Raw genomic sequence first — 13600 nt, 5'->3', positions numbered from 1 at the left:
TGTGTGTAGATTGATTAGGATTTTTTTAGTTTTTTTTTAGGATTTTCTTAGGGCTAGGAGGCCCTATCCTGAATTTCCGCCTGACTGACGTGCCCATAGAAACCTGCCTGTTACTCAGGCCCAGAAGCCAGGATATGCATATAACAGCATTTGGATAGAAAACACTCTGAAGTTTCTAAAACTGTTAAAATAATGTCTGAGACTATAGCAGAATTGTTGTTTTTTCAGCTCCCAGGCTCTTATTATGGAAACCTATTGGAAACTCATATGTCCGTCACCCAAAATGCAATTCCTATGTCAACAGTCTTTATTCAACGTTTCAGGCTTCTCTTTTGAAAAACAAACAAGTATTTGGAGTTTTTGTTGGGAGAGCACCTGGACCAAATCAGTCTTTCGGCACGCCTCGTGCGCATATGAATTTTCCTTTCCTATTGAACATAGTACTTTCCATGTGAAATATTATAGTTTATTTACATTTTCGACTACCTGAGGATTACATAGAAACGTCGTTTGACTTGTTTGGACGAAGTTTACTAGTAGCTTTTTGGACTCCTTTGTATGCATGTTGAACGAGTGGATTACTGAAACCCATGGCGCCAACTAAACTGACTTTTTGGGATATAAAGAAGGATTTTATTGAAGAAAACGACCATTCATGTTGTAGCTGGGACCCTTGGGATTGCAAACAGAGGAAGATATTCAAAGCTAAGTGATATATTTAATCGCTATTTGTGATTTTGAGAAGCCTGGGCTGGTTGAAAAATATGTTGATGTGGGGTGCTGTCCTCAGATAATCGCATGGTATGCTTTCGCCATAAGGCCTTTTTGAAATCTGACAACGCAGTTGGATTAACAAGAATTTCAACTTTTAAATGATATGTTCATGAATGTTTAATATTACTAATATTTATTTGAATTGTGCGCCCTCCAATTTCACCGGATGTTGTCGGCTTCTATCCCGCTAGCGGGACACCTAGCCCAAAGAGGGTTATTAATCCATTTTAGAATAAGGTTGTACCGTAACAATATGTGCAAAAAGGCAAGGGGTCTGAATACTTTCCGAATGTACTGTATCTAAAAAAAAAGCAAATTCACCCACGCTCAGCAAAATCCACAAACTGGAGGCTTCACAACTTTTACATTTCCATAGCGCCATAGCTCTGCTTTCAACCATGTTGTTATGGTGGAGTAACAAGTACCAGAAATATCCAATGTTTTTAACACAGAAAATCCCAGAAAAGATGCTGTAAACAATCAAATCTGTAATAGGGTACACACACACGAAATGACCACTCAAAAACCAAATACACTACAGCACTCAATACACAAATACACTCCACATATTTGGCAGACACACTTGAGGTCTCTCTTATAACAGCAAACACAGGAAAAATGAAACGAGTCTCATTTAAATTTTCCACTTGGTCAATACTTTGTGCTCTAGGTCCCTTGATAAGTGTCACAATGAACATCGTGGAACTCCACGGGAGCATGAAGAACACTGTAGGAAAAGGACCGGGCAGACAAAATATCCCAAAGCTGTCATTTCCAGTGGCTGAATTCACATTACATCACAAGGCCAGAGAAATAGAAGGGAAGGAGGGAGGGATGCATGAGAAATGACGAATAGGAGAGAGAGAGAAATAGAAAAATCGCAAGGGAGTTGGAGAGAGCGAGAGACTCAAGAGCCTTTGAGAGCAAGAGCCTTCCAAACATAAGAAAAGGAGAGAAAGAGGGTGAAGGAGAAAGATGAGGAGGCGGCCGTCCAACTCTCTGGCTTGGTTCACGCTGCCCTAATCATGGGCTAATGTCTTGGACAGAAGAGTTGTCTGCTTGGTCATTATGTAGTACTAAACACCCAAACCCTTCTTGTCTCACTGCCTGTTCTGTAACAGCTACGGCACTGCTGCCAAGACGGCAAACAGCAGAGAAACTGGCATGGGCCTGTATTCACAAAGAATCACAGAGAATAAGATCAGTTTCGTCTTTTAAATCATAACAAATAAGAGGAGGGACTTGATTCTTGATCACACTTCTACTCTCTGTGATGCTTTGTGAATACTGGCCCTGTTCAGCCCTATAAAAACAACCTCCAGCTATTTCGCCCAGGATTGTATTTGGTCGTTTCTTTTCTTTCAGGGATGTGTTCAATACAGCATGAATGTTTTAGGCTTTATAGACTGTTCTCAGTCTGTCGTGAAGGGAGAGGCCGAGTCAAGTCGAGTTATTCGAAAAGAAAACCGGAAAGATAACCAGCAAAGATATCTGATGAGCCACAACACTTTCTCAACGCTGTCTCAACGCTGTCTCAACACTGTCTCTAACACTGTCTCAACCTTCAGAATATCAAGTAGAAAGGACGGTGTATAAAAATCGTATTTGCTGTTTGTCGTAGATAGATTCATTTACTTTAGGCTTTTGACTGAAGCTTAAGAAGCAAACATTTCTGTAAAGTTGTCTTGGAGCAAAATGCAAACCAGCATTTTCTATTTTTTTTTTTAAGTTTCAAAGGGTTTGATGTGTAAATAAAACTGGGGAACTACAAAGGGTGCAGAAATAGGGCAAAGGGAGGGATGTGCTGGTCTCACCACAGATCCTAACACACCATGTCTTGGGTTGGGGTTTTGAACTTCACCATGTTTTCAATGGGGAAATCCCCCCATCCCTCAACACACTCAATTATATAGCAGGCCTCTGCTTTCATACGAGAAAAGAGGGCGATAATACAATAGAAGAGAGACAGTTTCAATATTTCACTTTGTGAGTTCTCGTACAGCTGGAGTCAGCTGCCACCCCCTCACTAATTCACGGTTTAGCACAATGACCTCTCTCCAGCTCACATTGTGAAAGAAGAAGCAACAGGCCAGGAGTCAGAAATGCAGAGATTATGTTGTGTTTACCAGTGCTGAGCAATGTGGGATGAATTATGATATCAACAATCAATGAAACGCTATACAAAATTGTTTCTTTGTACTGTTCACTAGAAAGGAGACACAGCTACAGCAAACTGCGCCAACAATGTACATGAACACAGATGACGATAATGATGATGATGCCGACCATCCCCTCTCAGTGAGACTACACATCACACACAGAGAACCCCTCAATCCCCCGCCCCACACACACACACACACACACACACACACACACACACACACACACACACACACACACACACACACACACACACTATTCTCTTACCAGCCTGGTTGGTGGTGATGTCTATAGACACGTGCTGGGCAGGGTAGGGGCTCTTATTGGTCACCCCGTTGACGGCCTGTATCTCGAAGCTGTAGAGCGTGTGGGCCCACAGGTTACTGATGAACACTCTGGTTTCCGTCAGGCCCAGCTGCCGCGGAACAAACTCCACGTTGTCGTCACAGTGTGAACAGGTACGGCGGTCCGCCCGGCACTTCTTACAAACAATGTTGTAGACCACGTCCTCACGACCGCCTGTCTCCCTAGGCGAGTGCCACTCCAGGATCACTGAGGTCTCGTTCACGACGGATATCACGTTCCGCGGGCCCGAGGGAACGCCTACAAACAGACACAGAGAGGAACCTTTATTTAACCAGGTTTTCCCATTGACATCTCAGTCAATCTCTTGCCAACAGGCCTTGAAATTGACAAACATAATGAGAATGATTGCATTCTATTCAACCTTTATTTGTGAATTTGTCAGATTACTTGTTAGACATTAGTGCACTGTCGGAACTAGAAGCACACGCATTTCCCTACATTAACATCTGCTAACCATGTGTATGTGACCAATACCATTTGATTTGATTTGATAATTTAACCAGGAGATCCCATTGAGATCTCAAAGAATCACATTTTCCAGGGAGACCTAGCTAAGAACGTAGCTTTAATGTAAACCATAGTAAGCTAACACAAATCCTGGACCCCTCATAGGATAAGCAAGGTAATAACCTTTTCACACTGCTAAGCCACACAGAACTGACCCAAGCTGAGCGGCACTTGGTTGGCCTGGTTACACATCCACCATCTTTTCTGGAACCATGCTGGAAAGGGCAATAGGAATGGAAAACATCAGAGCCAGCACAGTATAGGTCAGCCCTATAGTGGGAATTAGGCACACTTGTTTTTCAACATTATTGTGTATTTTTTGCCAAGGAGAGGGAAACGGGTCTTACTCCATATCCATCTAGAGGACAGGAAAGACTTAGATAAACTGGGATTAGTGGAATGTTTTTATGAGTCCGGCTCTGTTGATGGAAGAGTTTTCACCACTTAAAGATTGTTTCTGGACATGCCAGTGATGAGAGAGCAGCTACTCTATATGCTAATTATAGTCCATCACTACAGCGAATGGGCTATCGCCAAAGGAGAGGGAGGCGTGCAGGACTGTAGCTACCTGCTATCCTGTACTAATCCGCAAGCTCGCAGTTAGACTAGGGGTTGAGGACTTTTATAAATCAAGGTGAATCCAGGACTATCTTTTCACATATGGTATTAATCTTTTCACGGGTGAGTTCCAAATATCTCTATCGGTCGTCCCAGCGTGGGTTTTTTCATGCACTCGCTGTTCCAAAATGTGATCGTTAAGCAACTTCAGCAACAGGACAGTTAACCCGGACTGACTTCAAACCAAGGCACGCTGCCTGCTAATTATCTATAGGCTATGTTTAACGTGTCAATTTAAAACTATTTTCTAAGACGTTTTATTTTCTAACAACTACTGGAATTGAGGTGTGTTCCACCTCCTTAACAATTCATATAAGAAGTAGACCATTTCACTGTTGTGGACAAATAATTTTTGAGTCTTTACTGAGCCGGACAAACGTCTCTCTTCAACTAGAGCCCAAGCACTTCACCGGTGTTTCCCCAGATCAAGTATGAAGACATTGCGCATCTCTAGTCAGAACAGGCTGTGCACAAACTTTTTCCCCCGGCACATTTTCTGACTGGTGCCTGCATTGCCTTCATTGTTGTTTTCCTTACAAATTGGACTTTGGACATGTGTGCCTTCCTATCAAAGTGTCTTAGTTTCTATATATTGTGTTGACGTTTCTACTGTAGCACACCATATGTATGGATCATTATGTATTTACTGTTTTATTCACGTTTTCAAGTGCTGGTGACAATTCATGCATTCTGATTCTTGCAGAGATTGTAATGGTCACATACGATATATGTAAAATACTGTTTGGAAGGTTGTACTGATTACGATGAGCTAATGCTAAGCTATTTGCATATTATTTGTGGCTCCATGTTTGTTGACAACATACAATGCATTCTGGTTGTCATGGAAGCGTCTGTCAGACCAAAGATGTTATAACAAGGGATAGTTCACTCGACTGACTTATGGTGCTTTCAAGACAACTGTGAACTCTGAAAAATACTAGGTCAAATCATGACGCCAGTGATGTTCAGCTCGGAAAGTTGGAGCTCTAGAATGGATGACCGTTCAAAAAGATTTTTCCCAGTCAGAGCTTGTTTTTTCAGAGTTCCCAGTTGTCTTGAATGCACTGAAGTCTGCGATTTCCCAGTACCCTGTAGTTTTGAACTCGGCAACAGATTGTAACTCCTTTCCAGGGGTTTTATTTTTACTTAGCGTATAAACTTCTCCTGTGTTTGCCCCCCATTTATTGAAAAATTCCCCATTATAGTAATATTTACTGCATCATATCCCCCCATGATACCTTCCCCCATTTCTACCCCCCATGGACTTGAAAACCCCCCACAAATAAAAGGAATCCCCCCCACAAACCCCCCTAAAATGGTTTCCTCCCTGTTTAGCTTTCTCGCTACGGTTAGGCTAGGCAATAGGCTTGTATTTGATGTGATGATCTGTGAGGTGATTTTATTTGCTTGGTAAATGACTTGTCAAGTCATGTGCTCCGGTTCTTGTATACACTGTAACAAGTACATCAAAGATTTGTAATATGCTGAAAAGTGGCTAAACTAAGTTCATATTTTTCCGGCAATGTGCACAGCCATCTTTGACTTTGACTTTGTTTATTTACGTCTTATAGTGAATGAGATTCTGGGATTAGGGAGTTTTCGCCAAGTCAAACATTAAGAAACATGGCTGCCATAAAGAAATTAGCAGCTGTTAGCTTAGCTGACACGCATTTATTTTCTAAACAACATTACATTGGTCTCGTGTGCTCACCAGAGATGTGGTACATTGTAAACTAGTCTAGCTGTTAGGTTGCTAACTTATGAATTGTTTTTTTTGTCAGCGCAAAAACGGTTATTTAGACTGATTTATGGATGAGTTTATCTGTGGATGTGTTCCGTGTTATGTTCGGATGATACAGTTCGCATTTATCTTTCACAATAAAAGGTGAAATTGAGGAACATAAGTTGTGAAGACCTTTATTTCCCATCAGTACAAAACATTGTTTAGACGCTTTTCAGACAACAATGCTGTTTAGACACATTTGTTGCATCATGCATTCTGTTGCTACTGTTCCAATCACATACTTGAGACCGTACGCTGCAGGGACCACTTGACAATGATCGCAAATATGTGATCATCCACGTCAAGGGGTTAAAGTTATTCAATGTGACTTATTCACGCACATGGTCTACACAAAAAGGTGTGTGAAAATGTATTGCCCGAATAGATCTGGGTTAAAAAAGAAAGGATACAATTCAAGGAAGCCGTATAAGCGTAGTATGAGTTTCCCATTACAGAGAGGTTGAGGGAAGGCAGTTGAAAATAAAGGAGACAAGAGAAGGAAGCTGTATTAGTGTATTAGGACACAACCCTTAGTTTCCCATCGCCGAGGGGTGAGGGCAGGCAGTTGCTTCTGTCAACACAGCCACAATAAATCATTGTTCCTGCAAAGCCACGTGGGATAGCACTGGGGGCGCTTGGACAAAGCAGCGGAACACACAGAGGTGACGGAATGGCAGTGTTTCCGCGGCGACCTCGGCTTTGCGCCACGGTGACGACTAAGGGGTCAGTGACAGGGAGGACGTGATCTCCACAGTGTGGTTATTATGGTCTAGCACAAAGAGGACAGAAAGAGGATGGAATCCATCACCTCTAGATAGCCCACAGTTTTACCCAAAGCCACTTACATTTAACATATATATTTTTAGAATGTATTTTGTATTTTTGAAAGAACCTCTATTTAACTGGGCAAGTCAGCCATAATTAGGATGTTTCCCATGCAAAAAACTGACCAACAAGCACCGTATTCATTGGCGCTATCAGGTGTGCGTACGAGAGCGAGATGATTTGCTATTGTTTGTTTCGCGTTTGCATATTATCTACTTCACTTGCTTTGGCAATGTTACCATATGTTTCCCATGCCAATAAAGCCCCACGAATCAAATTGAATTCAGTGAGATAAGGAACGAGGCAGGAGCCTAAGAGAATGAGAGAGATGTGAACGAGAGGAGAGAGTGTGTGTTTGCAGAAATAGGGCAGAGACGGAGAGAACAGCTGCACTTACAATATGCCCCATGGGCATCACACACACACAGAGGGCATACACTATACATGTATATACACATAGTCCATATAATCAACATGACACACCTACTGCTGTGAGAACTGATATAAATGACCCTGTCTATGTGTTATATGACAGTCAGACTACATAATACATGGCTTCTCATGAAACAAATACATATGACATGTAATCACACTGTTTGCATGTACATTATTCACATGCTTGTGTGCGGTCTGTTTTCATGTGTGTATACAACAAAACAAAATGGCCGTGAGAGGAGAGGTGTGAGTTTGGCTCGGTGCATCTCGTCTCTGGGCTCCTGTTGGTAGCTGTATAGATTTCCCTATGCAGTGACGGATGGAGAAATCCGATGTGACTGCCACTTAACCGGTGATTTGCAGGCTATTATGGCTGCCCTTGGCTGTTTTAATTTGCCATGGGATTTAATTTGTCGAGTTCATTACTTACCGAGCTCCTACCCTGGCATTCATTTAGCCGCACTAGTCAGCCTTGATTGTTGCTTACATCTTACACGCCACAATTAGGACGACTGCGCGATCATCAAGCGTTTTGTTTACTCCTAGTGACGTGTTAGAATGATTGGAGTGTTTGTGACAGTTTGTGTGGGGTTGGGTTAGGTTAGGGTGTGTTTGTGTGTGTGTCTATGCATGCATGCATGTGTGTGTGTGTATCTATGTACACGTGCATGCCCAATAGTGTTACTGTCAAACTCACCCCCACCATTGGCAACTAACTGATGAGGCATAGAGAATCCCATGTAACAGGTGGATAGAGAGTAATGTCTACAGTCCACATATTGTTGGAGGACCAGAAAGGCCACGACCCTTGTTTGCCCCCTGGGCTGCCTGCTAATGTCAAGAGCACTTCAGCGCCCCAAATATAAACATCCCACCACATTGTTTACCTAGCCTGGCCCTCTAAGCCAATCTCAGTGCTTTGCTGGGTCTCCTTCACGCTGTTTGTCTTTTCAATGGGAAACAGCTCCTCAGGGACTCACTACAACTCCCTGTGTGGAGATCCGGAGCACAGACTGACTAAGGAATTGGGGGAAGAGAAAAAGAAAGGCGGGTTGGTGCTGGCTGGTTTGTTTCAGAGGGAGAACTAAACGGAATGGCTCACACGCACGTACACCTTAATTCTCCAATTGAATTATTCTACAGCACATGTCGCTCACAGGTGCTACACACCATCAATTTGGTTATGTCAGAAACATCTGCACTTGAGAAACCCATCATGTCAATCATGTCACATCAATGCTCAGCCATAGTCATTGCCTGTCTCACAAGACGCATGGGGCTCGCAGCAATAACATGAACGAATGTCTTGCGCAACCTGTTTCCCTCAGTCGGCTGAATGCATCGCTTAGTTCATAGAAACGTGGGCCACGTGAGTAACCGTCGACATCCGCTATTAGCGCCTGGGACAAACGGAGCGGTAGCAGCGGTTTCTAGCGTACCTTTGAGGAGAGAAAAAGACGGCCAACAGATTTGGCTCTAGCTTTTGAACAGTTGGAGCTATTAGCGACTACGACCACATTCCTGGTATGGTGGTGTGCCCAGCGAAGTTGTTTCAATGTTACGGACTCCCACCGCACCAGATAGAACCGGAGAAGTCTAACACACAGGGGAGCTGGTCTGCTTGATCTACAAAAGCTCCAATATCAGTGCCGAACAAGGAGCACGGGATGTGAAAGAAAACTGCTAGAGAAGACTGAATGCTCGTGTGTGCTGAGGTCTAAAGCACAGCACCATCTCTCTCACGGCAGGCAGCAGTGCAGGCAGAGGGATTAGCCCAGGCCAGGCAATTACACTGGCTTAGCTCTGTTGACTAGTGCATTACTGGCAGAACCAGCAGCTTGCTTACTCTACCACTGCAGAAGGAGAGGAGGAGAGAAGGAGGAAGAGGAGGGACGGTGAGAAAAAGGAAAGGAGAGATGGAGAAGATGAGAGAGGGAGAGAATGACAATTGGAGGAAAGGAGAGAAAGGAGGTAAAAGGGCAAGGATAAATGGGAGGAGAAGGAGCAAGATAGGAGAGAAGATGGACAAAAAAAATAACATGACAAATTGAAACATGAGAAAAGGCATGAGGGAGAGAAATTAGGAGGAGATGTGGTGAAAATGAGGACAGGAGAACAGGAGAACGGTTGCAAAGGAGAGAAGAATTGCCTGAGAAAACATCTCTCTCAGCCTGTCCTTAGAGTGCAGAATGTTAGGAGGTTTATGGATTTGTGGCCTGTGGTCCAGACAGTGTGCGGCAGAGGTCAAGGAAGCATCTGGAAGCTTGGCCACAGTTATGAGTTGAGGTTCTCTTTCCATGAACTCAACCATGCTACTTAATTTCTCAATGTCCCTTCCTCTTCACACAGTGGAGCCACAGCACAGTTCTCCCTTACTCCCCTCCATCCCTGTATCTCACTTATCAGCAAGAGTTCCACTGGCCCACTCCCACCGACTCCCACCAATTAACGGCTAGGCCTGTCAGTCTGCCTCTCTCCCCCACACAGAGAAAGGCCTGTGGGTCCAGGAACTGGGGGAAGTCTGGGGAAAGCCTGAGGGTGGTGGAGAGAGGGGAGCGCTGTGCAGAGCGACCCCGTTCCAAAGGCCTCCAACAGTGGGTAGCATAGCCGAGGGGAATGGGCCTCGTGCTGGGAGACAGAGGGTTTGACGGCCTCCCTAGTGGAAGAGGAAAGGGGAGATGGAGGTTGTTTGAAGTGGAGCCTCGGCTTGGTGAGTCCCACGGGGGGGTGAGGGGATGGTGAGAGAGGGCTCATTGCTACTTCATTTCTCCATTTCCGTCCCTCTTCACACAGTGAAGCCACAGCACACTTCTCTGTCTCTCCCCTCCATCTCTATAGGTGTTTCTCAATATGCATACTACCATGCTCCACACACTCCTGCTCCGAGTTCCTTCTTTGATGACGTTCTCTTGAGTACGTTGTTTTGAGGACCAGACGTTGGAGAACACATAAAAATGTACATTTGCGCACTCCTGTGCTACTGCATTACCTTTGACCAATAGAGACCAAAAAAATAAATATTACATAAAGCAAACGCAACCTTGTGACTTCATAATTATCAGCTAGCTATATGTGAATCACATTAATCAAGCTAGCCAGATAGTTTTAGATGTGAAAAACCAACAAAAATGAATGTTGTTATGAAAGGTAGATGGCCAACGTTAGCTACCAAAATCTTTGTCAGTTAGCCTGTGGTCTATGCACACTACATTGGATATTCTAGGCAGGTCTATGCACACTACAGTGGATATTCGAGGCAGGTCTATGCACACTACAGTTTATATTCTAGGCTGGTCTATACACACTACAGTGGATATTCTAGGCAGGTCTATGCACACTACATTGGATATTCTAGGCAGGTCTATGCACACCACTGTGGATATTCTAGGCTGGTCTATACACACTACAGTGGATATTCTAGGCAGGTCTATGCACACTACAGTGGATATTCGAGGCAGGTCTATGCACACTACAGTGCATATTCTAGGCAGGTCTATGCACACTACAGTTGATATTCTAGGCAGGTCTATGCACACTACAGTGGATATTCTAGGCTGGTCTATACACACTACAGTGGATATTCTAGGCAGGTCTATGCACACTACAGTGGATATTCTAGGCAGGTCTATGCACACTACAGTGGATATTCGAGGCAGGTCTATGCACACTACAGTGCATATTCTAGGCAGGTCTATGCACACTACAGTTGATATTCTAGGCAGGTCTATGCACACTACAGTGGATATTCTAGGCAGGTCTATGCACACTACTGTGGATATTCTAGGCAGGTATATGCACACTACTGTGGATATTCTAGGCAGGTCTATGCACACTACTGTGGATATTCTAGGCAGGTCTATGCACACTACAGTGGATATTCTAGGCAGGTCTATGCACACTACAGTGGATATTCTAGGCAGGTCTATGCACACTACAGTGGATATTCTAGGCAGGTCTATGCACACTACAGTGGATATTCTTGACAGGTGTATGCACACTACAGTGGATATTCTTGACAGGTGTATACACACGACAGTGGATATTATAGGCAGGTCTATGCACACTACTGTGGATATTCTAGGCAGGTCTATGCACATGACTGTGGATATTCTAGGCAGGTCTATGCACAATACAGTGGATATTCTAGACAGCTGTATACACACTACAGTGGATATCCTAGGTAGGTCTATGCACACTACAGTGGATATTCTAGGCAGGTCTATGCACTCTACAGTGGATATTCTAGGCAGGTCCATACACACTACAGTGGATATTCTAGGCAGGTCTATGCACACTACAGTGAATATTCTAGGCAGGTAAACACAGTATGTATTTATTAACGTTGCAAGATAAAATCTTGTAGTCAGGCAACATATGAGCTGTTGAGTGATTTGGAAAGCCATAGCCAGTCAAAAAATAATATAATAATACTCGTAGGAAAAGTTTTCATCTTTAGCTCACAATCTGTGGATAATATACGATTAGAAAGATAAAAAATGATCTAAAACATCACAGCACAATTGAAAAGTATATGGCACATAGAAACCAAACGAGGGTGGTCTATGGTGATAGGTGGGATGGGCTGAGGTTTGGGATTAAAGAGTTGTATGTTTGGCCTCCCGGGTGGCGCAGTGGTCTAAGGCACTGCATCGCAGTGCTAGCTGTGGGTTTGAGCCCAGGCTCTGTTCGCACACGGCCTCGACCGGGAGGTCCATGGGGCGACTCACAATTGGCCCAGCGTCGTCCGGGTTAGGGAGGGTTTGGCCGGTAGGGATATCCTTGTCTCATCGCGCACTAGCAACTCCTGTGGCGGGCCGGGCGCACACTACAGTGTGCTTGCACGCTGACATTGGTGCGGCTGGCTTCCGGGTTGGATGCGCGCTGTGTTAAGTAGCAGTGCGGCTTGGTTGGGTTGTGTTTCGGAGGACGCATGGAACTTCCGAGCCCGTACGGGAGTTGTAGCGATGAGACAATAGTTGATGTTTGGTAATGTATTATTGTTATGTGACTGCTTTATATAAAAGTACCATATATGTCAAATGTGTATGTAAAATATGTATGTATAATGTGTATAATATATAATGTATAATATGTAGCAGAAAAGCTGTAAAAGAACAAAAAATATATTTGTCCTCCGAATAGGAGGACGGGTGGATGAGTTAATAACAAAAGAAAACATTTTTAAACGAGATGTGAGTGGGAACCTTATCATTCCGAAGTCAGAGTTCATTTTCTCTTGCTTCTGCTCAATACCAGCAGCCATTATTTTCAAGAAACAATTTTTCCATGGTTGCGTCATATTACATCAACAATCCTGGGAATATTTTAGTTGAAGCTTGCGTCGATGCATGCTTTGAAATGTGTACACACAAAGTACTCATCTGAGAACTGTCCTCTGTGCTCCATTTCACATACGTTAATTTGGACTCATACTCTGATCGTTTCGTGCTCCAATTTGTATGCTCAGAGTACGCTAGAATGCATATTGAGAAACACCCTGTATCTCATTTCTCCCCAACTAATTAATCAACAACAGTTCCACTGGCCCACTCCCACCAGCTCCCACCAATTAATGGCCAGGCCTGTCAGTCTCCTTCTCTCCCCCACACAGAGAGAGGCCTGTGGGCCCAGCAGGCAGGCAGCCCTGGACCAGCCAGTGGTGAGGGAACTGGGGAAAGTCTGGGGGATGCCTGAGGGTTGGTGAGGGAGAGGGGAGTGCCATGCTGGGCGAGCCAGTCCCAATGGCCTACGATGGCGGGTAGCAGAGCCGAGGGGAGTGGGCCCCGTGCTGGGAGACAGAGGGTTTGGTGGTCCCCCTAGATGGACGTTGTTTGAAGTGGAGCCTCGGCTCGGTGGGTCCCACGGGGGGTCAGGGTGGTGAGAGGGGGATCGTTTTGGTCAATCCATCACCCTGCTAATCAGAGAGAGAGAGATCTGGAGCATAGTCCAGTACAGGGTCTGATGCTGCTGCTGCTACGACTAGTACAACTACTGCTGCTGCTACTACTAATACTAGTACAACTACTGCTGCTGCTACTACTAATACTAGTACTGCTACTGCTGCTGCTGCTACTACTAATACTACTACTGCTGCTGCTACTGCTACTACTTATACTACTACTGCCCTCTACA

The 13600-nt window shown here is 44.3% G+C and overlaps 1 protein-coding gene across 2 annotated transcripts in view; it reads right to left on the bottom strand.

Annotated features, from left to right (window-relative positions):
- Positions 1–13600, bottom strand: part of LOC110530233 (ephrin type-B receptor 1) — a 314785-nt gene that overhangs the window by 80785 nt on the left and 220400 nt on the right. For both annotated transcript variants that reach the window (XM_036985803.1, XM_036985804.1), the window contains exon 5: positions 3202–3537. In XM_036985803.1, coding sequence (XP_036841698.1) covers positions 3202–3537 — 336 coding nt within the window. The remainder of the gene's footprint in view (positions 1–3201; positions 3538–13600) is intronic.

This window comes from Oncorhynchus mykiss, chromosome 8 (genome assembly GCF_013265735.2).
Source record: "Oncorhynchus mykiss isolate Arlee chromosome 8, USDA_OmykA_1.1, whole genome shotgun sequence".
In the NCBI taxonomy this organism is placed as follows: Eukaryota; Metazoa; Chordata; class Actinopteri; order Salmoniformes; family Salmonidae; genus Oncorhynchus; species Oncorhynchus mykiss.
Note: the sequence above shows the minus strand (reverse complement) of the source record. Positions and strands in the feature narration are given on the sequence as shown.